The sequence below is a fragment of the Pelmatolapia mariae genome, linkage group LG10_11 (genome assembly GCF_036321145.2).
Source record: "Pelmatolapia mariae isolate MD_Pm_ZW linkage group LG10_11, Pm_UMD_F_2, whole genome shotgun sequence".
Classification (NCBI taxonomy): Eukaryota; Metazoa; Chordata; class Actinopteri; order Cichliformes; family Cichlidae; genus Pelmatolapia; species Pelmatolapia mariae.
The window spans coordinates 59,896,592-59,918,707 of record NC_086236.1 but is presented as its reverse complement, the minus strand read 5'-3'; the positions used below and the strand labels follow the sequence as shown (position 1 = coordinate 59,918,707).

The 22,116-nt window shown below is 40.2% G+C and overlaps 2 protein-coding genes across 2 annotated transcripts; both read right to left on the bottom strand.

Moving 5' to 3' along the window:
• Positions 1 to 386: 386 nt before the first annotated feature.
• ing4 (inhibitor of growth family, member 4) lies at positions 387 to 14,571 on the bottom strand. The gene is made up of 8 exons (XM_063486138.1): positions 14,510 to 14,571; positions 14,020 to 14,091; positions 12,844 to 13,010; positions 12,619 to 12,733; positions 12,392 to 12,503; positions 12,101 to 12,245; positions 757 to 818; positions 387 to 650 (listed from the first exon to the last, which is right to left on the bottom strand). The coding sequence occupies exons 1-8, from the start codon at positions 14,544 to 14,546 to the stop codon at positions 611 to 613; spliced, it is 750 nt and encodes a 249-aa protein (XP_063342208.1). The 5' UTR covers positions 14,547 to 14,571; the 3' UTR covers positions 387 to 610.
• Positions 14,572 to 15,465: 894 nt separating this feature from the next.
• nop2 (NOP2 nucleolar protein homolog (yeast)) lies at positions 15,466 to 22,025 on the bottom strand. The gene is made up of 16 exons (XM_063486079.1): positions 21,919 to 22,025; positions 21,281 to 21,408; positions 21,142 to 21,184; positions 20,998 to 21,062; positions 19,588 to 19,970; positions 19,106 to 19,319; positions 18,799 to 18,998; positions 18,541 to 18,630; positions 17,522 to 17,609; positions 17,269 to 17,409; positions 17,042 to 17,181; positions 16,860 to 16,949; positions 16,630 to 16,752; positions 16,438 to 16,535; positions 16,223 to 16,359; positions 15,466 to 16,129 (listed from the first exon to the last, which is right to left on the bottom strand). Exons 2-16 carry the CDS (start codon positions 21,384 to 21,386, stop codon positions 15,705 to 15,707), a joined length of 2,343 nt encoding a protein of 780 aa, XP_063342149.1. The 5' UTR covers positions 21,387 to 21,408; positions 21,919 to 22,025; the 3' UTR covers positions 15,466 to 15,704.
• Between the last annotated feature and the right edge of the window lie 91 nt (positions 22,026 to 22,116).

The window sequence follows — 22,116 nt, the reverse complement described above, 5'->3', positions numbered from 1 at the left end:
TGCAGCACTCAGTCAAATGTTAGAAATGAAATGGTTCAATTCACTACCACAGGCGACTAATACTGTCAAGGTGCAACATTTTTTAAAAAAAAATTTGCCCTCTTCTTTTATCGAAAAATTAAACTAGTGTTCCAAGGCTAAGCACAAGAAACTAACCATATGACAAAGCATCAAATCATCCATGGTCTTTTTTTTGGAAGAAAATATAATTTTGTAGTTGTACATGTGAATACGGTATAGAGTATCGTGGAAAATTCAAATGTCATACCATTATGGGCAGTTATAGTGTTTATTAATCACTCAGAAAATAAAATGTAAAAAAAAAAAAGAAGTCACAAAAAGAGCACCAAAGGTAACAACAAAAACTCAAAATTAGTGTTAACCATTTTTTTTTTTTTTTAAAAAAAAGCAAAATTTAAATACATTTGTAACACTTGGCTCCTTCAAACATTCTGCATCAGACCAAGGCAAGTACGTAAACCAAAATTTAAAAAGCACCAAATGTTAAGGAAGATGAGAAACAAAAAGTTCTAGTAACTAATGAAGAAATATTCTTCTCATTTTCCATCTGATCAGAGTCCGTGTTTCGTTTCAGGACAACCATTTGTTCTCACTTCCTCTTTCTGTCCTGAGAGCACCGTGGACAGTACCTGCATAGCATAAATGAAGAGTGGTGAGGGTGCACACTTTCAACACTCTAATTGAACACATTTGTGAAATTAGATCACAGTCTCAATTTCTTTTAGTTTTGTTTACCATTTGCCTCTTGGTTTGGTTGTCAGCCCCACACATGCGAAATGGAACCACTCAATGGAGCACTGGAAAAAAACAAAAACAGATAAAATACTGGTAAGTGTTGTGCAAATGAAGCAGTTGGGACAGACAAAAATCACATTTTTCTAGAACACATGACGGAGAACAATCTGTTCAAAAAGAGCCATCACATGTAATATTCACAGTGTGGCTTCTGCTAATAAATCAGTCACACTGCCATCTGTGACCTTATCCACACAGCGAGAGGCACCGGGCTGCAGCACCTTAATTTATGGTTAGCATCTTGGAAATGTATGTAAGAGAGAGACTGTACATGCACTTTATAAAGTATAACAGACACATAATACCATTTCAGCTTCTATTTTTTATTATTAATCTGATTTAATGCTCGCAGATTCAGCTCTGTATGATACAATTATACAGTCGTGACCTTTTTTGATATGTGGATGGTATTTATTGATATTAAAATAAATAATATCATTCCTTCATTAAAGGGACCAGTGAAGGTACCACATTTTGTGTGCTTTATTAAATGTCAGAAAGGGACACACTGTCATTTACTCACTTCCAAATGCAACCTCTCTTCCTTTGTTAAGATGTACAGATGGATCTTTAAATCTGATAATAGCAGGGCTCCATCCACTTAAAACGCCATTATAAGCAAATAAGTAACAGGAAATTAGAACTAGAAGGTGATTTACTACATATTAAACCATTTTCCACAATCCTCTGGCTTTGCCTTTATTGCATAAATGTGCACTCACCAGACACTTTATTAGGTAGGCCTTGCTAGTACCAAGTTAGACCTCTTTTTGCCTTCAGAGCTGCTTAGTTCTTTGTGGCACAAAGACAAGGTGTTGATTACGTTCTCAGAGATTTTTGTCCGAACTGACACGATAGTGTCACACAGTTGCTGTAGATTTGTCAGCTGCATATCCATGAAGCTCCACGATGGTGATGATGTCACATTCCAAATCACTTAATTCAACTTTCTTCCTCATTCTGATGCTCAGATGGAACTTCAGCAGGTCCTTGACCATAGCTACATGTATTGAGTTGCTGTCATTGGCTGGCTAATTAGTTCTTTGCATTAATGAACAGCTGAACAGGTATAAACTACTAAAGCAGCTGCTGTATTTTTTTAATGCAGCCTCATTTTCTTCTCTTTTCTATGCTCCTTTCCTTGATGTGTCTGATTATGAACATTATTCTCCTGTAGAATAAGCTAAAAACTGACAAGACCAGACATCTTGGAAAAAAAAAACTTTCCACATACTGTAACTGGTTAAAACAAACACATGTAACTGCCACCAAGTTAAAAATATACCGACCATAAGCACTAAATGAAAAAAAACCTGTTTCCCTGTGTTTGGTGGTTCCGAGGACATCAGAGGAATGTGTGTGAGTATTTCACTATAACCAAACCTCTTTTAATTTGGTTCGTATTGAAACAGCAGAACAAAACTCAAATAAAAGTGGGCAATCATTAATATATTTAATTTTGTTATTACCAAACAAAATGGGATCAGTGGATATGTGGATAAGGACAGCACATTGAACCCAAACAACCGGACATCTCCCTCTCAAGTTCAGTAAAGACAATAAAAAGGGACATGCCATCTTATGCCAAAAGACAACTGTCACAAGCTAAATGAAGCAACTGCAAAGAAAGCATCCCAAGACCCTCTGTGGTCCAGCCTCCTTTGTGTGTTTACACAGAAATCCTCTTTTCTCCAGTGAAAAGAGCCAGAAAACACCAGAAAATATATAAAGCATTCAGAACACCAGTTCTTGTTTCTGTTACTCTGTATGATTTGCCTTTATATTATGACACTTGAAGTGGGTTATAAAACTGATTTGGTTGTGCTCTGCGACCAGACCTCATCCTTTGGTCTAACTCCCAAAAACTTGCGTACGTCACTGAGCTGACGGTACCATGGGAGGAAGCAATTGAGGAAGCATTTGAGCGTAAGAAGCTGCGGTATACCAACTTGGCAGCTGAGGCAGAGGACAGAAGCTGGAAGATCAAGGTGCGCCCAGTGGAAGTGGGGTGCAGGGTGTTAGGTTTTGTATTGTTGATTGTCATTTATGCTTAGAAATATCTACTCATATATGCTTAGAGTTTTATAATTAGTTGTAGATTAATAGAAGTTTGATCCTTAGTAGTCTGTAGACATACGTTGTGTGCATTCCAGAGCACTCTGGCTTTCACACCCACATCCTGGGAGCATGGGAGAGGTCATACCTTGTCTTATTGTTTTATGGTAGGATAAACGTATCTATGCCTGTTTTAGTCTAAGTGCATTTTGTTTAGATGAACTGCTGGACTTCCAGGCCAGCAGGGTTAGGAAGTCATTTTATCCACACACACACACACACACACACACACACAGGGCATTCTTTGTTCACATGTATACCTGGGTACGCTGTTATATGTTAATGACCCTATGCATATTCATGTAACCACAATAAAAGAGCAGTGTTACGGGGGAGCGGACGAGAGCAACTGGGGTCAAGCGAAGGAACGGCGCCTGTCCAGTTCTCTCCCGTGCACGTGAAACATAAAGAACTTTGCCTACTTCGTGTCTTGCTTGCTGTGTAATTACATTGTCTTCAACGTTCCAGCGAATCGGGTTAAGCTACAAACCTATCATTAATTGGTCCTTCGACGCCGGAGCCCTGGAGTCGGCATTCACCGAGGAGAGAACCCTGACGTCAGCAAGCCGTGAGAATTTGTCATCGGGCCTGTGGATTAGCTGTGTTTTCTCTCCTCGACGAATGACGATCGGCGGGATCCGAGGCTGATATTACACGCTAAGCAACGCCGAGTAAGTTGAAAGAGTGACTCTATAATTGCGAAACATTGGGTTAGTGTCCCACAACTGGGTTAGGGTCCCGAAAGAGAGGTTTTGGTAAAATCGCCCAAGCGTCTGGTGAGTGTCCGGTTTTGAAATCGCCCTGGGTTTGTGTCCCGAGCGTCCCTTCATTGGGTTTTGAGTCGCGCGACTGGGTTAGCGTCCCAGAACTGGGTTAGGGTCCCAGAATTGGGTTAGGGTCCCTGGGTTAGGGTCCCAAAAGAGTGTTGCTGTGTTTGTGTGAATGCTGCGGAGCAGGCGCGGTCTGTGACACGGTTGTTGTTATCATGGGTTCCCGAGCAAGTAAGACTGCCTCACAGGGAGACAACACATTTTTGCAAGAATTTACTCCTAGCGGTGTGAGGTATTTATATTCTCATAACTGTCATGAGCGTAAACTGGTCGCGGGAGAATCTCAAATGTTGGAAGTTTTCAGAAAACACGGCAGCCTTGAAGAGCGTGCAGAGGAGGCCAGCCCACATCAGCAGCAGTTAAGCTATGCTCTGGTGAATGGCTTTCACCTACCCATTGCTGATTTCATTAGGAAGCAAAATGTTAATCATAACTCTGACCGGTCCTTCACATGCATTAACTGCACCCGCTGTGCACAGGAAGGAATTAAAGAAACACAGAAGAAGTCACAAAACTCTGCAGTCGCTGCTTCCCTGGCAGATAAAATCATTTTCCAGGGACAGACTGGAAGAGGGCTGACTAGGGGCAGAAATAAGAGAGGTGAAGGCTCGCGGGGATTTAGGTGGGAACACGACAGAAGGAAGGAGAAATGCTATGCATGTAGAGAAAGGGGTCACTATGCGAAAGAGTGTCCTAAGCGCAAGCCTGAGTAACCCCACCTGTAATAAATGATTAGTACCAATCAAAACTGCCAATACACACACATGTTTAGATTATTTTTATTTTTTTAGCTTGCCCTGATCAACAATAGCCGTGCTCCAGACCACAGATTTGATTGAGGTGGATGAGTGTTAAAAGTAATCTGCATTAAGCTTGGGGTTGCTCAACTTCAGTACAATGACATGTGAGATGAAGTAAAATAGATAAATATTTTACCTAATTACGTGCATAGAGGCACTTGACCTGTTTGAAAACTGTCATCCTAATATGAGCCATTGTTGAGATATAGAGCACACTTATGAAAACAACTAATAAGCTGAACCCTGTATGAAGCGGCTGAAAACTACATGATGGAGAAGCTGAATTGCAAGTCTTTGCCACTGTGGGCAAAGCACACAACCACTGTGTGAGGTTGTGTTGCGGTCTCTTCTGAGCTGATGAGCAAGCTACACATTATCAGATCAGGAGCTGGCTGAGAACTCATCAAAGAAAGGGGAAGAGAACTATGATAACTCGAGTATGTAGCGTATCCGTGAGTTCAGCTTCTTCTTTCAGATGCGCAGCAGTTTTCCTGCATCTTGATTCATGTGTGTAGAGTGTTCATAGCATCAGCATCATGTTCTTGTTTATTTGTTTTGTTGGGTTGAAAAATAATTAAATAAACTTGTGATCATACTTATGGATCACCATGGCACATGTCATCAGCCATATGATTTATTTATGCAGATGAAAAAAAGTGAGTGTGAATGTGCCTGACGTCGCAGTGTGTGTGTGCGTTGTGTAAATGTGATGTCACAAATTGTGAGAGCGGTGATTCTGCAGGTCACCAGCTAGTGTAAAGAAAAAAAAGAGTAAAAAGAGACAGAATCTACATTGTAGATGAAAAATCATAGGAAAAAGTTTTTGTGTTTATTAGCCAAGAACCACTACAATCTCATTTTCTGCTTTTAAGAAAGGAGAGTTCTGTGTGTCAGTTAAGCAGTGATGATAATAATGAAAATGTCTTAGTTTGTCACTTTCAGATTAAAACAGACCTGGACCAATTTTCCACATGCAGCGGTCGGAATAAAGTTATAGTTTAAGATCATTGGAAACAATCAGGCCAAGTTTTTGGCTAATTTATTTACAGCACCATGTGTCCCTCAACCTCACAAGTGAGCTCTCACTCCTCCCTGAAGACAAGGAATGCAGTTCCAAAGAGCAATAATATGGCAGATAAAGAGACAGCAGCAGAGTCCTGAGCAAAGAGACCCAGCAAGCAGCAGCAGTGTGGACAAACAGCAGTGGAGAAGAAGAGCAAACCACCATCCTGACTGATTGGATGAATGGCACTGTGTTTGCAACTAGCTGCAACTTCACTGTGCTTGTGAAAAGAACGTTTGAGGAGAACTGAGGAGACTGTTGGAAGTTGACATTTGCCACCTTTGGAGAAAATGGCAAAAAGAGACAGTGAAGAATACAGGACAACGCTGAAGAAGAACTGCCGGCTATTGGACTGTTGAAGTGGGAGAGGACAACAGAGTGAGAGCAGGTGAGAACACAGAGGAATGCTGTTGTTTAATGTGGGAAATCAAAAATTTGGTTAGAAAATCTGGGGAAAAGAACACTGACTGCTTACGTTGGAAAACTGTGAAAGAGTCTGAAACACTGCAAAAAGAAACATATACAAAATCACACACACAAGCAGAACGTGCGTTAACCCTACTAACACAAACAAAAGAGAGCTCATGAAGATTAGACAGCATCTTGAGCATGTGAGTCTGTTTATCATCTTGTCCAAGTCACCTCGTGTGATGCAAAGACCAGTGGACTCATAGCACGTTAGTTAAAAATGATCAAATAATAGCAGAGAAGTGTGTAGGAAAGGCAGCTTTAAGAACATGCCCTGCTGGAGATGCAGCTCCACAGACACATTGATTAAACCTGCCTAATAACAAACATACATGCAAAGAAAATCAGCTTGTAATCTCTCATCAGTGTTAAAATAGTGTCAATTTAACAGACGCTTGTTAACAAATGCTGAATTTATCCAATGCTGACAGTTAACTCTCCAGGTTGCAGGACAACAGTTTAATTTTTGTGGGGAAAAAAGATTCTGGTTTGACCAACCAGTGATCAGACAATAAATTTAGTTGATTAATATAGTAAATTGGGAGATGCTTTCTGCCTGATTGATGCAGCACAAAATATTTTACTGTATGAGGGAAATTATATTTTTGTGATAATATTTTGAACATGCATTTCTGTTGTCCTGTCATCTTAGTGGGTTAATAGCTGATATGCAAATTAGTTGATCGTTCTTAGATTAATGAAAGGTGACTGAATTCTAGCACGAGTGAATGGGATGTGTTGGAGTTTGTTAGAGTGGAGACTCTAAAACACTGAGTTTCCTGTTGTGATGTGCGAGTGAATCCTGCACCCAGATACACAACTCTGCACACATAAGAACACACTTCTTTTGTGAAATATCTGATGACATGTCACATGTTTTATGATGACGGGGAAAAAAGAAAAACTAAATGAGATCTTTGGCCTAAATGAGTAAAAAAGTACAGATTAAATTCATAGCTGATAAGACATTAGGTTTATGTTATATGTTGTGCGGCTGATGGTTGGTTTGGAATTAATCTAGCTGATGATTTTTCTTTTGTTGTGAAGTTGAGCCTGCCAATTAGTATGATGGTTTGATAAATCATGCTAATGGTATGATTTACCCTCCTGAGATGAGGAGCGTGTGTCATGACTTAATGAGGCCTTTTTATTTTGATACTTTCACAGTGCACTGAAAGTTTTGTTTGATAATCTCTGTTTGAGCAGATCTGCACGATTGGAACAAAAGCGCTATACGACATGTCGAGAAAACCGTTGCAAACCGTTGACTTTCTCCAAAAAATTAAAATGGGCTCAGGAGAAAGTCACTTATCTGGGATAATTTGAATGAAAGTCCCTGTTAAAAAGGATTCAGTGAGATAATCCAGTCTAAATTCTTCTTTTGAAATTTTCTTCTTTTTCTTTTTACAATGACGTCATTTTGCTGAGTGTGGAAACTGAATGCGTCGATGGGTTCCACTTTTAGCAAAGAATGAATGAATGCATGAATGAGTGAATAACAAATGAGTAAGAGAAATAAAACTGACTGATTGACAACAGCTGACAAAAGCTGACAAGATTTTACTGATGTAACACGACTGTGCAGAGTTAACCCCCACCTGACAAAGGTGTAGATGAATTTATGTGTGTTTCTTTTTACAAGGAGCAGGAAGATGATAGCACCATCCGAGGTTGCATGACGATTTAGCCTTTTAAATGCCACTTTCTGTGTTTGCATCTACCAGGGGGTGTTATTCACTACCTTGTGTTGCTCTCAGAGGTAACTGTGAGAAAGTGTGTATACACCTGCGCAGCGCTAACATTTCTACAGCATTACAGTTCTTCATGTGATTTGATCATGTGATTTATACCAGGATAGCTGGTTGATGTTTTTCTACGACAGGATTTCTGGGTTTATGTGTGAAGAAAACTGTGTTTGCAGGTTATGAGTTGGTGATGCTGTTACACTGTGTTGTTGGGGAAATGTGAAGGTTATTTTGACGATGTGAATAACATGTGAAACATTTCCTGTGTTGAAACTAGTGTCACTTGTTTCCACAGATATGGATGTCTAACTTTATGGTCTTTTTACAGCACCTCTGGACCCTGTCAATTTGTGCCTGACCTCCAGGATTATCCATGTGTGTTGCTAATGTTTGTTTTTCTAAGAGTGCATGTAGAGGATTCAGCAGAGACGGACAAGTAACATGAGAAAGCAAATAAGAGATGCAGTGTTTATGGAGTAGTTTAATATGGGGCTCATTAGCTGGCCACTACTGAGCTCCTAGTGTTATATACATGGAGTGACTTTGCTTAAGGGAAGTCACCGATTACGTTAATGTTAACTGAGTACATGGGATGATCCATGTCTGAGGCAAATTATGCCAATAATTGCAGTTTACTGATTTGAGAAAACCTGCACATGGTACTTGTCCTGTTGATGCTGAGTGTTTTATTACTCTTGTTATACAATTGTGTATAAGTGTGAAGGTTGATTTTACTTCTAGATCTTGTTTTCCAGGCCATGATGGTGTGTATGCAGGCTCCTGGCGGAGCGGGGTTTTAAGCAAACCTAATATGCAAAACACACTAATATCTTTTATTGCAGGATTATAGGTCCGGGGTGGTGCTGCTCCAGAGGGGGAGACACCCTGATGGTGCCTGGGACATGATCTAGCTAACTTTTTCTTTCAGACAGGAATCTAGGTTTGATGAGTTGACTCATGGGAGTGTCCATGCGTCAAGAGGAGGGGTCCAGAATTACAGAGTTACATGAAACTATCTTTTATATGTTTTCTAAACTATGTTTTTAGGATTTTTGTGTGATTAACGGTTCATTTACAGGTATTAAACCTATGCAAGTGGTGCATCTATGTTCAGATGAGGCTTTGATGGTCCATAGATGAAGCTCACTGAACTAAAGAATGTGGTTTGATGATGATTGACGTGCTTTCCAGATAGAAGTTTTTTCCTCCTAGCAAGGAAATACAGGTGCAGCAGTCCAGGGTATTGCTGAAAGGAATATTCTGAGGCCCAGTGAGAAGCGAACCCATTCCAGGCATAGCTGACGGCCAAGGCAGTGGTTGAGGTCAAAGGTCGAGCTGTTTGGGGCCCATCATGAGATCAGACTTTGGAGCCAGAGCAAGGACCACGAAGCTGCGTTGGAATGAGAGCTGTGCCAAGGGGGCTTTCCAGAGGCCAACAGAGGAGATTGTGGACGACAGACGGGCATCTGAAGGATAAGGGGAGCGTGCCAAGCTCCAATCGACAGCGCAGGGGGATTTCGAGGATGGCATCATGATTCTGTGAAAAGCACAGGAACCAGAAGCTATGGTGGTGATGACAGCAGTTTCCTATGAACATCACCTAATGCTGTGTCACTGTACTGTGCATATGGTGACACTCTGAAGACTGCTGGGATCATAACAGCAGTAAGATAACTGGATCCAACACCCTTTCCACAGAGGGTTTTTCCTGCAGAGGATGGACAATGGAGGAGTCATAAATATCCCCCACAGAACAGAGGCCTGAAGTGAGGTGATGGGGGTTGGCAGAGGCCATAAAACTAGAGTGCTGAAGAGGTCTGCCGCTTTCAAGATAGCTGAGACCCATGGTGACAAACAACAAACTCAACTGGTATGTTTGAATGTTTATTCTACATACATTTGGACTCGGATCCTATGGACAGTGATGGGAACAACTGGAAGAGACATTTATGCAGAACTTAAACCACTCTGCAGAGAGACGGGTGATTTACATGTCTTGTAGAGGAGCACCACCAAGCTGGAGTGTTTTTGAAAATGTTAATTTTTCTTTTGACCATTAACAATTCATTTGTTTGCTTTTAGGATGCAGTTTACCATTGAATGAGATCAATGAGAACTTGGATAACTGCTAATACATTTGTCAAACTGTGCGTGTTACAGTAATTTAGAGTGATTGACATATGCTGAGTATAAAAATGGTTGCATTGACACTGTCAGACACGACATATTCATAACTGGGTACTTTTCTAGCATAACTGCCAAAAAGGGGGGAATGTTAGGTTTTGTATTGTTGATTGTCATTTATGCTTAGAAATATCTACTCATATATGCTTAGAGTTTTATAATTAGTTGTAGATTAATAGAAGTTTGATCCTTAGTAGTCTGTAGACATACGTTGTGTGCATTCCAGAGCACTCTGGCTTTCACACCCACATCCTGGGAGCATGGGAGAGGTCATACCTTGTCTTATTGTTTTATGGTAGGATAAACGTATCTATGCCTGTTTTAGTCTAAGTGCATTTTGTTTAGATGAACTGCTGGACTTCCAGGCCAGCAGGGTTAGGAAGTCATTTTATCCACACACACACACACACACAGGGCATTCTTTGTTCACATGTATACCTGGGTACGCTGTTATATGTTAATGACCCTATGCATATTCATGTAACCACAATAAAAGAGCAGTGTTACGGGGGAGCGGACGAGAGCAACTGGGGTCAAGCGAAGGAACGGCGCCTGTCCAGTTCTCTCCCGTGCACGTGAAACATAAAGAACTTTGCCTACTTCGTGTCTTGCTTGCTGTGTAATTACATTGTCTTCAACGTTCCAGCGAATCGGGTTAAGCTACAAACCTATCACAGGGGTTTGTTGCCAGTACAACAGCAAAACTGCTTAGAGAGATTGGGATCAGAGGACAGGCGCAACGGCAGGCTATAAGTGAACTAGCTAACACTGCTGAGAGGACCAGTCACTGGCTATGCCTAAAAAGGGCTGACATCACTTGGGCAGCTAAGGCAGTCAGCTAACCGTGAGAGAAAAGAAAATATTCCGCTCTTCTTCCCTTTTCTGGGAGGCAGTGGGGAGGTAGAGCGTATAGCCCGATCCGGCGGGGAGGTGTGGGAAGCCAGATCAGGCGCCCCCCTTCCAGCTCTCCTCTCTCCTATCTTGTCCCTTTTGTCTTACTTCTCTCTATCACGTTTTCTATCCCTTTGAAGAAGTGAGGCTCCATAAATGCTAAAGAGGTAAGTATTATTTCTCAGTTGCAGTGAATAGATAGGAGAAAATAAACTGTAGAAAACTAAACAGAAGAAAGAAGAAGACAAATAACAATTTAACATAAACCAGTGACACAACCCTGGCAGGCCCTCCTTGGATGAGGGTGTCTAGTGATAATGGGCGAAACACCCGATGAATCCAAGGTCCACTATTGACGATGTGACCCAAATCTTAATATGATAATCTAGATCAGATCTCTAATCCTCCAAAAAATGGCAGATTTGTTTGGGTAAAAGACCGAAATTTATTTTTTTTTCTGTATATGTCTGAAATAAAGATACAATACAATACAAAAAAGTTGAGGCACACAACGATGTGTGTTGCTGGTAAAGTTCCTGGGCTGCCTTTCCTCAAGATTCTCTCCATTCAAAGCAATGCATTATCAGGGACTATAACATCTAGTCCTTTTACTGAATCAGGTTTCTCACAGAGCTTAAATGTTTTTTTAGCCCTAACATTTTCATTTAGCTACAGCGCTTCTGACGTTTGATGGCTGAAAAATACTGGGAAAATAAAATCCAGCAAACAAAGATGTGCAAAATTTCCACATGCTATTATGTGCTTTAAGTACCTGTAACTCAAAATACATTGATATTATTTAATAAAACAAATTTTGATTTGCTTCATTAAATTGATTAAAGTAATATCCATGAATTTATTTTCTGAAGTGTTTGTCAAATTCAGGGTCACAAATGGGCTGGAGCCTAACCCAGCTATCTCAGTTTTTTCCCCAGTGAAGCAGATGGGAAGTATTTTCATATGTTCTTGATTTTATATCAAATGAGCCCATTTACATTGATGAACAACAAGAAAATACAAGAATATTTGAAGTCTGTAAAGGATTTATACCTAACAGAAAGTCAATCTCAGACATTTTTATTTGCTATAGTTTTCAGTGTAAACATTTTGGTTGCTACACTGGCACACTTTTTCTGTTAAAGACTTGTGCTGATTGAGTGTAAGAGGGCATTTTAATACAAAACTCACATCAGTGTTGTCACAGCCGATCATCTCGCCATAGGAGACCTGATGACATAGGCAGTAGGTGGGCTCGTTGGGGTCCACTGGCATATCCAGCACATCGGATGGGTGCACATTCCCAAAGTTGGAAGAAGTGCTGTTGAATTCACCTCTGATGATTAAAAAAAATGTTGCGTGTGAGAAAAAGAGTATGACACTAACTAAAAAAAAAAAAAACAACAACAACAACAACACCCCCCCCCCCCCCCCCCCCCCCCAATGACGACACTATCAAAAACTAAACAGTGCACAACGTACGGCTGAAGGAGTTTCACTTTCTTCTGTGCACTCTTAGGACTGCTGTCTTCATCTGAACTCTTCACTTTAGACCTCGTTTTAGCTGCCTTCTTCTCCTTTTGTCTGGAATCTCCTGGGATTACAAAAGCATGCAAGACATGCATTATATTGAGTTTGGATTTACTTAACTGAGTACGTAACTAATTCAACAAAATAAAAAACTGGGGGCAAATACAGTGTTAACCCACCTTTCTTCCCCTTACTAGAGGTGGAATCATAGTCTGTGCTCTCGATTTGCTTTTCCTTCAGGTCAGCCTCAAACCGAGCCAGATCCGTGTCCAGACGTCTGATGTGTTTATCCACCTACACAAAATTCAGGCCATGCTTACTTAAATACAGGGCAGAGTATTTTTCAAGTTATTTTTTCCCAATAAACATGTGTCTAAAATATGTTTATTTTCTAAGATACCAACCATTTCATAGGTCTGCATGGCCAGCTGCACCTTATCATCTCCAAACTCCTTGCATTTACTGTATGACTGCTGGATCTGCCTCAGTATGGACAGCTTTTGCTCAGAGGAGAGAGTCCGGGCATTGGCAGTGTATTCTTTAGCCAGAGAGTCTATCTGGCCTTTAAGATCTAAAAAAATAATAATAATAATAATTTTTTTAAAAAGATGAGAAGAACTTCTAAACAACGCTGTCTGTGATTACAAATATAATTTTAATACCTCACACAAATAAGTCAAAATGTTTTTGAAAATAACACAATTGGATATTCAGTTTTCTTATTTAACAAGCATAAAATCAGCAACCTAAACAGTGAATTATGATCTTAAGGCTTCAAAAATGTTCATAAACTTTTGGGTTCTATGCATTCATCTTCTTCTCCTTATCTGTTTCTGGTTGCTGGGGTGGCTGGAGCTTATCCCAGCTGCCAAAAGCAGGATAAACCCTGCATAGCTCGCCCTACTATTTGCACAGCTAACAATGACAGACGGACAACAAATTTAGAATCACCAATTAATCTAACTATATGCATGTCTTTGAACTGTGGGAAGACGCCAAAGTACCCGGAGAGAACCCATACAAGTACGAGGAGAACATTTAAACTTCAGGCAGAAGGACTTCAACTGGATTTAAACCCAGGACCTACTTGCTGTAAGTAGACAGCACTAACCACCACACCAAACCTTTTCAAATGTTTTTGCTTAGGACATATAAATACATAATACACACCTAATTGTTTTCACTCTGTATTATTATTATTATTATTATTTTAATTTATTTTATTTTATGTTGATCATTTATTATTTTTATTTTTTTTTTGGGGGGGCGGGGTAAAAATAATATATAAATAAAGATGACTTAAAAATATTATTATGTGACTCCTCATCACACATTGAGATAGTGTACGAGCTGTGTCAATGTAAGAGCACTAAATAAAAATACATCCAAGTGTTAATAAGAAGAAGAAAAATAATAATAAGTAGGGTTTGTTTTTTTTTAAAGAACAAGGCTTTTTTTTCGTTAGTAATCTAATGATTCCTCGGACTTTCGTTGGGGTCCCTGTGTGGGGGTAACCCATTTACCTCCATTTAAGGACTGTGTTTTGTGGGTTAATGAAGATCCGTGTTCACTGAGCTTACCCTCTGTGCGTTGATCTAGATCCCTCATCAAATTAAAGTTCCTCTGCAACTCGAAGGGCAGGTTTTCTATGCCTGGTGTGGCAGAAAGGCAGGAGAACAAAGATTTTTAAGACATCAACACGAAACAATGAAATAACAACACTGGCTAGCTCAATCTAATGTCTGAAGTGATGCTTTTTCGGTTAAGCTTTAAAATTCTCAAGCACCCCATTAAACAACAAGTGGCACAAATACAGCTGATATGAATGCTAACTGCATTTAACTTGTGCCAGTAGTGGCAATACAGGATGCTTGCGAGCCTTTCTTTGCTCCCGTGCGACGCGCTATTCCAGCAAATAGACTGAGCCTAAACCGCTGACCGTTAGGAAACCGTTAGAACACTACCTTCCGCACTGAAGCTGATCAGGAGATACACTACACAAAGAAATTACACTATAAACCGACTAAGGATGTTTTTCAATGCGTCAGAAACACATACAAATTCACTTACTGTCCAAATAATGCTCCAAATACATTCCCGCCGCCATCTTGGAAAATGTAAACAACACAGCTTCCGGACCGAGATAGAGCTGATCTGATTGGTTATTTCCAGCGCGCACCCAACACCGAAGGAAGAATCAACTGCCATCCAAAGTACTGCCAATTACAGGTGTAATACTCAAATTATCATATAGGTAATAAACAATAACAGGTATGCAAGAGCGTCCAAGATCATTTAGATTGATAGGATAACTGTACTCCGTTTAGAGATGGTCTTTTGTATTTTTAGCAAGGTTATATAGTTATAGTTATATAGTTAATCTCAACTAAAGAATAAAACTATAAACGTTTTTAGGTGACTGAATGAAAATAAATAAATGAAACGACCTTGTGAAATTACAACACATATTCAAGAAATTTCTTTATATTTTCTGAAAATGTGATATAGGTGCAATTTATTGGAACACATGTAAACATAAGTGGTGATTATCTGAACCAAAAATTTCAAATTTGGATTTGTGAGTCTGTAAGACCTGTTTCCACTGATTTTCAGTCCAGTTCTTGTCTAATTTGACATACCTCAGCTTTTTCCCCATTTCCCTTCTTTAGACAATGGAAGGTGACTGTCAAGAACTGCTGAGATTTCTGATGCCCCTTCAGCAAACAGATGGATTCAGATGGACCGCTCAGGTCCCAAGTCAAGTCTTTGCTGGATTTGTTAGTTTTTTAAGAAAATTACTTTTAAACACTGTTCATCTGCTGTAGATTTTTTTTATACCCACCACTCCTCCATTTGTCCAATTTCCTCAATTTTTTAAAGACACACTACACATTGTGCTGAAATAAGTTTTTAACTAAAAGCTCTTTGAGAATAATCTGATACGTTTGGACACAACACTGGTTCATCCTTTGAGTTAGGTGCCTCTTTTGTGTGTGAATGATTCATAGGTCAGTATTAAGTGTTCTTAAAAGATTTATTTCTCACAGGATTATGGAAAGCATTGAATCTGTATACAGAAATAAAAAAAAGAAAGCTCCAGCTTTAGTAGGAGCATTGTTTGTGAGTCCAATCATCAGCACGCAGCCATGTTACAATCACGTTTGACACATAATGGCTGCACAAACAGAGCAGCTTCATCAGACAGAGGTGGATCCAGGTGTGTAACAAAGCTTTAATATAATCCAAACATGCATTTAAAACACTGTCACTCTGCGTTTTGTTTTTGCAACATGTGCTTCAACTTGTTGAATTTATTCTTCCCCATTCTGTTCTTGGCCTTCATGGGTGTTTTCCTCTTTTTGGCCTGCTTTTTCTCAAACCTGCTTCCTTCCTTTGTGTCAGCTTTTGATGCTTTACCATCATCTGTTGCCTTCTTGGCTTCTGTGCCCTTCACAGTTTCTCCATCCATCTTGGCAACTTTTGCCTTTTTTGGTCCAGTATGCAACTCCTTTTTGCCTTGTGAGTTGATGTTTGCCTTTTTCGTGACTGCTGTTCCATTGGCTTTGTTTTCTTGCTTCAGGCCGCCTGCCTTGTTGAGGACAGTCTTCTTTGCCTTGTCGCTCTTGGACCTTTTCTCTTCAGGAGCTTCTGTGGCCGCTGTCGTCTCAGGAGCCTCTGCCTTCTCATCTTCTACAACAGCAACAGAGACAGATGTTTAGTTAGTGATAAACAGGGAAAATATCATGATAAACGTAGGCATGAAGCTATGACAAAAGCTCTTACCATTCCCTGGTGGTGCAGTTGGAATGATGTTGGAGAACTTCTTCAGCTTGGCCACAAAGAATCCGTCCATGTTGTGGGAGTGAGGGTAAAATCGTCGCGTGAGTCGCAGAGTTGGATGGAATCTGAACTTTTTGAAACTAAAACAAAGAAAATATTCATGTTTTATTCAATTTCTTACTTGCTCCTAAAATAATAACACTGCTTATCCAACTTACTTGGTGAAGCCTTCCTTGCCAAAGTCGAGTCCTGTGGGAACTAATTTGACGTTTCTTTTCTTTAAAGCGTAGTCCACCACCCATTCATTCTCTTCCACCTAGTTGAAAAAAAAATGCAATCACTTACCAAGCTCGTCTGATATTTACTATGTTTGTACATAAATGTGGTAGAAATTCAGAGTTTCCACATACAGTTATTGAACACGTGCAGTAGACCAGATATCCTCCCGATGGGGAATCAGCATTGACTGAGTCAATGGCAGACAGAATCAATTCTTTCTGCAAGTGAGCACAACGATTGATATCCACCTCATCCTGTCAGTGAACAGAAGGGCAAAAAGAAACAAGTATTAGCACACTACTTAAAGCAAACAAACGTGTGTGTATATAAAGACAAAAAAAGTTTCTTTTTTGGTTTTTACCTTGCTCGTCTTCACAGCTGGATCTTTAGCAATGACTCCTGTGCCTGAGCAAGGTGCATCAAGCAGCACTCTATCAAACCCACCCATGACCTTAAAGCAGAATTCCAACAGGTCAGAACATTGGAACTGTAATAAGGCTTAATCCCAAAGATATTGGTGATCTACACATTTAGACAGGATACCTTTGGGAACTCTCTGCCGTCATAGTTGCAGACCACAGTGTTGGTGACCCCCAGACGGTGGATGTTTCCCACCACACTCTTCAGTCTTTCAGCATTGGCATCATTAGCCACTATTACCCCTGTGTTTCTCATCAGCTGAGCTAAGGGTGAGAACATCTGCATAAGGACTCCACTATTTTTAAGGGTGAAATGACAACATGATTTGCAATAAAGGCAATACATCTTACCAATATAGGTAGTCTTTCCTCCTGGAGCTGAGCTCATGTCCAACACCAACTCTCCCTCCTGTGGAGACAGCGCCATGACTGGCAGAAAGCTGGAGGCTCCTTGGAGCATGTAATGACCGGCCAGATACTCCGGAGTTGCACCTAGTTAACATGTAAAGAATCAGAGTTAGAGCTGCAGTCATACTCAGATATTCCCCAGTGAGCATCCTTAATTGCTTAAGTTGGTCACTGACATGACTGTATTGAAACCTACCTATAGGTACTGAGGAGTCATAGATAACCAAACCCACTTTAGACCATTTCCCCAGTGGATCAAGGTTCACTCCTCTGTTGATTAAAGCCTAAACAAGGAAAAGCACAAACAAGTGAATTCAATATGTAAAAACTTGAGTTTCCTCCTGTCATTTAAGTAGCTTTTCCTGTTAGCTCCCAGTTATGTGTGTCTAGAGACCAGTCAGATTGGTTGGAGAGTGGTTGCTGGCAGTTGCTGCGTGAAATTGGTTGCACAAGTTGAATAAACTCTGGCACAAAAAAAAAATCTTGCATTTACTTTGGTCACTAGCAGATTGCCCATAACCTGTATGGAACACTGCTGACTTGCCAAGCGCTAGTGAAAGTATGAAAAGTGCAACGCAAACCAGGAACAGGGAGCATTTGCCCTCAAAGAGAAAAGCTACACATTTTAAAATGGGCTGGATGGAGCTGTAAGGCACAGTTTTTAATTTGAGGGTGAATGTCTCCGTTTCCCGTTTGCGTCACACTTTTTCCAAGTTTTATGACAACTTGGCGAGTGTTTGAGAAGTTGGCCCCTCCCACAATAAGGGTGACCACAGCCCTCAATAGGAGGCCTATGGCACCGCGCCCTCTGTGCAACAGATTTTAACCTAGCAACCAACATCCAGCAACCAAGTATCAACCAGGCAGGGGATGCACATTTCTCCCTGATCACATTGGCAGATGTCAATGACTGCTTTTTAGGCTTGTGAGACTTTGCATCTTAACTCCATAATCAACAGTAAATCCATTAATACATATAATATATATGTAATATTCTATAGATCTTCTTCTGAAAATGCTAACCTAAGTACAGAATTCTTCATTCTGGCTGCCAAGTTTTTGTTCAACAAAAACAATTCTATATCACAACAGATACACTCTTTAAAGCAATAAAGTACAAAATAGCTAACAGGCATGACACACATTATGTATTTTAACTTGTTAAAACATTCTAAATGGCAATTTCGTCCATGTCTCTTAAGATCAGGCACCTACCTGTGCAAGGTCCCGCCTCCTTGTTTTCAGTGTATTGGTTCGAATAGTGACAGGTCTATGAATTTCATTGGCCTCGAGGAAATCAACCAGCTGTAAGGCAGAATGAAAATATAATGTTTGAAGTCAAATAGATATTCTCAGCTAGACCTTGCATGTTTAAATCAATGCATTTGTGAATTTTTTTAAATCTGGATTTAATGAAAAAACATACAAACAAACCAAAAAAAAAAAAAAAAACATACACAGAAGAAAACACACCTCTGAAAGAGGGAATAGGTCCATAAATTTTTCAATGAGGAACTCGTTGTAGCTGTAATAGGTACAGAGATCTTTTTTCAGCAGTGAGATGTAGTCTGCTCGGTCTTTCCCCTCTTCTCTTTTTGTTGAGAAATTGCACAAGAGGTCAATGTTGTCCTTTATCCGCTGATAGATTGCCTTCAGGTCTAGAGGCAGAAGTCCTAGAAAATGTGGACCAAAAAACTAAGTTTTGATTGTTTGTAGAAAATCAGAGAATTTTTTTTGCACATTTGCTGCTTTAAAAGACAAAAACTTCACAGAAACTCACCCTCTTCTGGTTTAGGAAGCCTGAATTTATCTTCTTCGTCAATGTTTGTTTTTAGTTCATCTTCCTCATCCATGTCAGCATCAGATTCCTCCTCCTCCTCCTCGTCATCATCCTCATCCTCATCCTCTTCATCATCGTCATCTTCATCACTATCAGGAGCCTTGGACTTTTTCTGCTTTTTTTCTTTCTTGGCTGCGCGTTCAATGGGAAGAAGCTGGAGGTAGAAAAAAAAAAAAACAGCTCTAAGTTAACCAGCTTCTGTTACAATGTTCTCTTAAAAAATGTAACTGTAATAAGGCCTAGTGCCACTGAAAACAGAATACTCTCCCGATTTTGTAGCTCATAAGTGAAAATTTTCTAATAAAATAAGGCTTCAATCTTCACATTTCCAGGCTGGAAGAATATTTCATTTCAGCTTCTAAATAAAACTAAAAATAAATAAATAAATAAAAACGGTAAAAAAGGTTAGAAAGAGCACATACATCCTCTCCATCACTGTCATCTTCTGCTGCTTCATCACTGTCATCCTGAACACCATAGTCATCAACCATGTCATCGTCTTCATCATCATCATCATCGCCTTCGTCATCATCATCATCATCATCATCATCGCCTTCATCATCATCATCATCGCCTTCATCATCATCGTCGTCATCATCGTCGGCCTCCTCTTTTTTCACTCCTTTTACACCCTTCTTCTGCTGGTCTTTTTCTCCCTTCTTTTCTACAACCTTTTCTTCCTCTTCCTCCTCCTCATCATCATCTTCTTCCCAGTGTTCATCACTGTCATCCTCACTTTCTTGTTCATCAATCTTGCGCTTCCTCTTTGACGGTTTCAACCATTTGCTGTTCTCATCTGTGAACCCTTTAGGGAGAAAGAAAGAAAGAAAAAACAGTAAACATATGTGTATTTATTCATTTATTTCCTTGACATTTAAGGGTCTTAAATGTCACGAGCTGAAATCATGACACATACAAGATGCATTAATAATCAATATCCATCCATCCCTCCCTCCATTCCCTTTCGGTTATCCTATTCAGGATTGCGAGGGGACTGACGACTGGACCAAGTTGTTAGCAAGCCAGCCGAGAGATGCAAGCTCAAAAGCCTGTGGATAGCTCCAGGACCTCTTCCCAGTGGAACAGGCTTGAAACAACTCACTTAGGAGATGCCAAAGAGTCTTCCTGGTGAGATGCCCTAACCACTTTAACTAGCTTTTTTCCATGTGCAGGAATAATGGCTCCACTCAAAACCCCTCCTGAATGACCAACCTCCTCACCGCGAACTTTAAGGATGAGTCCAGACAGCCTTCAAAAGGAGTTCATTTCTGCTGGTTATATCAGCAATCTTATTCTTTCAGTCACTACCCACAGCTCACACAACAGTAAACCAGTACAGCAGGTGCATAACTGCTAACGGACCAATCTTTCTGCTAGTCTCCTGCTCCTGTCTCCCCGCACTCATGAACAAAATTCTGAGATACTTAACAAACCAGTTTCAGTAACTTGGGATTAGACTAACAAGGCCACCTCCTGATCTACATAGCACTGAACCCCTAGGACCCCTCCTTCAGGTGGTGAGACCCAAGAGGACGAACAGCAGATGCTGCCAACGAGCCGCGGAAACCCCAATCCGGGTGAAGTAAAATGTTTCAATCCTTGTTTTTCCATAGAAGTCTTATGAATCACATTTAGTCTGGCTGTTCACCTTGGACCATTATCCCTTTCCGATATTCCCATAATTGCCCTTGATAATCAATAATAAACAACTGCTTACATAGCTGTAATGATACTGGAGAAGGATGGTCCATCAAAACAACAATCTCATGCTTGTATCTGGGCAAATATTTAAATCATGCGTTGACCAGACTGAGCAAAAGTTAATTGTTTACCTTTCTTAGGCTTTTCCTCAGCAACATCTTTGGGCTTTTTCAAACTCTGGATTCTCTTTGCAGCTCTGAAACATTTTAACATGAATTAGGAGCTTCTAAACACATTTGTTTTATGTCATGTTACATCCTCAGTCCACCTCTTACCTTTTTCTGGCTCTACTTGAGAGACGTTTTGATCCAGCGTCCTCTGCAAAGATTAAAAATACAAAATAGCACAATGTTGACAGCGTGTTTTACTAAACCTCCAAAAACAGAAACTTTTGACTTGGAAAGGGATAGTTACCATCAGTTATAAACTTGGCCAACTCTGTCTCTGCTCCCTGCTGCTTCCGGGCTTTTTTACCCGGACCTTTCTTCAACTTCTTGGAGGGATCCAACTTCCGACCCATGATTTCCTTCTACACAGACAGCCTGAAAAAGAAAATCCAGCAAGAGTGTTTTAAAACCCTAAGACAAAACAAAAAATACAGTATATGTGAAAGAGAGCGTCACTGAAGAGTAAAGTAAAACTGTTTTGGATGGAGATCTGCGGGAAAGAAAACCGCCCAACATCAGTACAATAAATTCAGCTCCAACACAACCTATGCTCTTTATAATTATAAGCAGTGTTCAAATTATGTAGTGATACAGAGAGGGTCTCTTTACTGTTGAAACAGTAATAAATATTTGTTTACTTATAACAAATGATTAATAGTTTATTACTAATTCTCCCACTTCATCTGCTGGGGATTAAACTGTTTAAATATTAATGTATGATCAGACTGTTATCAAACAGCCTCGTTAAAAACTTGTGACCAGTTTCACAGCATTTACCTGACCGCACAGTTTTAAAAAGTATACCCTCACAACTCAAAGCTTATCGCCACTGAACCGCTCTTTAGCTGCAACGCGACTCGCAGCATCGATTCTTCAAATACTCACCAATAAACCGGATACTTTAAGGTCCGCAGACACTAATTATAATGTGATTGTGGAGCGATGCAGGACGAAAATTTCTACACGTGAAATTTCCTTCTACACGTTGTAGCGTGACATCCGGCGCACAATAGTGACGAAAGGGTGGCGCGCGCAGAACGAGGGCGGTGAGGAAACATGTTTTGTTTTATTAACATAAAACTG

Excerpts from the sequence above, each read along its gene's own strand:
- ing4 (XM_063486138.1), bottom strand. The coding sequence starts at position 14,546 with ATGGCGGCGGGAATGTATTTGGAGCATTATTTGGACA. Across the intron at positions 14,092-14,509 it reads TTTGGAGCATTATTTGGACA|GCATAGAAAACCTGCCCTTC; the intron begins GTAAGTGAATTT and ends CTGCCACACCAG. Across the intron at positions 12,734-12,843 it reads CCATGCAGACCTATGAAATG|GTGGATAAACACATCAGACG; the intron begins GTTGGTATCTTA and ends AATTTTGTGTAG.
- nop2 (XM_063486079.1), bottom strand. The coding sequence starts at position 21,386 with ATGGGTCGGAAGTTGGATCCCTCCAAGAAGTTGAAGAAAGGTCCGGGT. Across the intron at positions 18,999-19,105 it reads GCTTCCTAAACCAGAAGAGG|GACTTCTGCCTCTAGACCTG; the intron begins GTGAGTTTCTGT and ends CACATTTTCTAG. Across the intron at positions 17,182-17,268 it reads AGGAAAGACTACCTATATTG|CTCAGCTGATGAGAAACACA; the intron begins GTAAGATGTATT and ends TCTCACCCTTAG.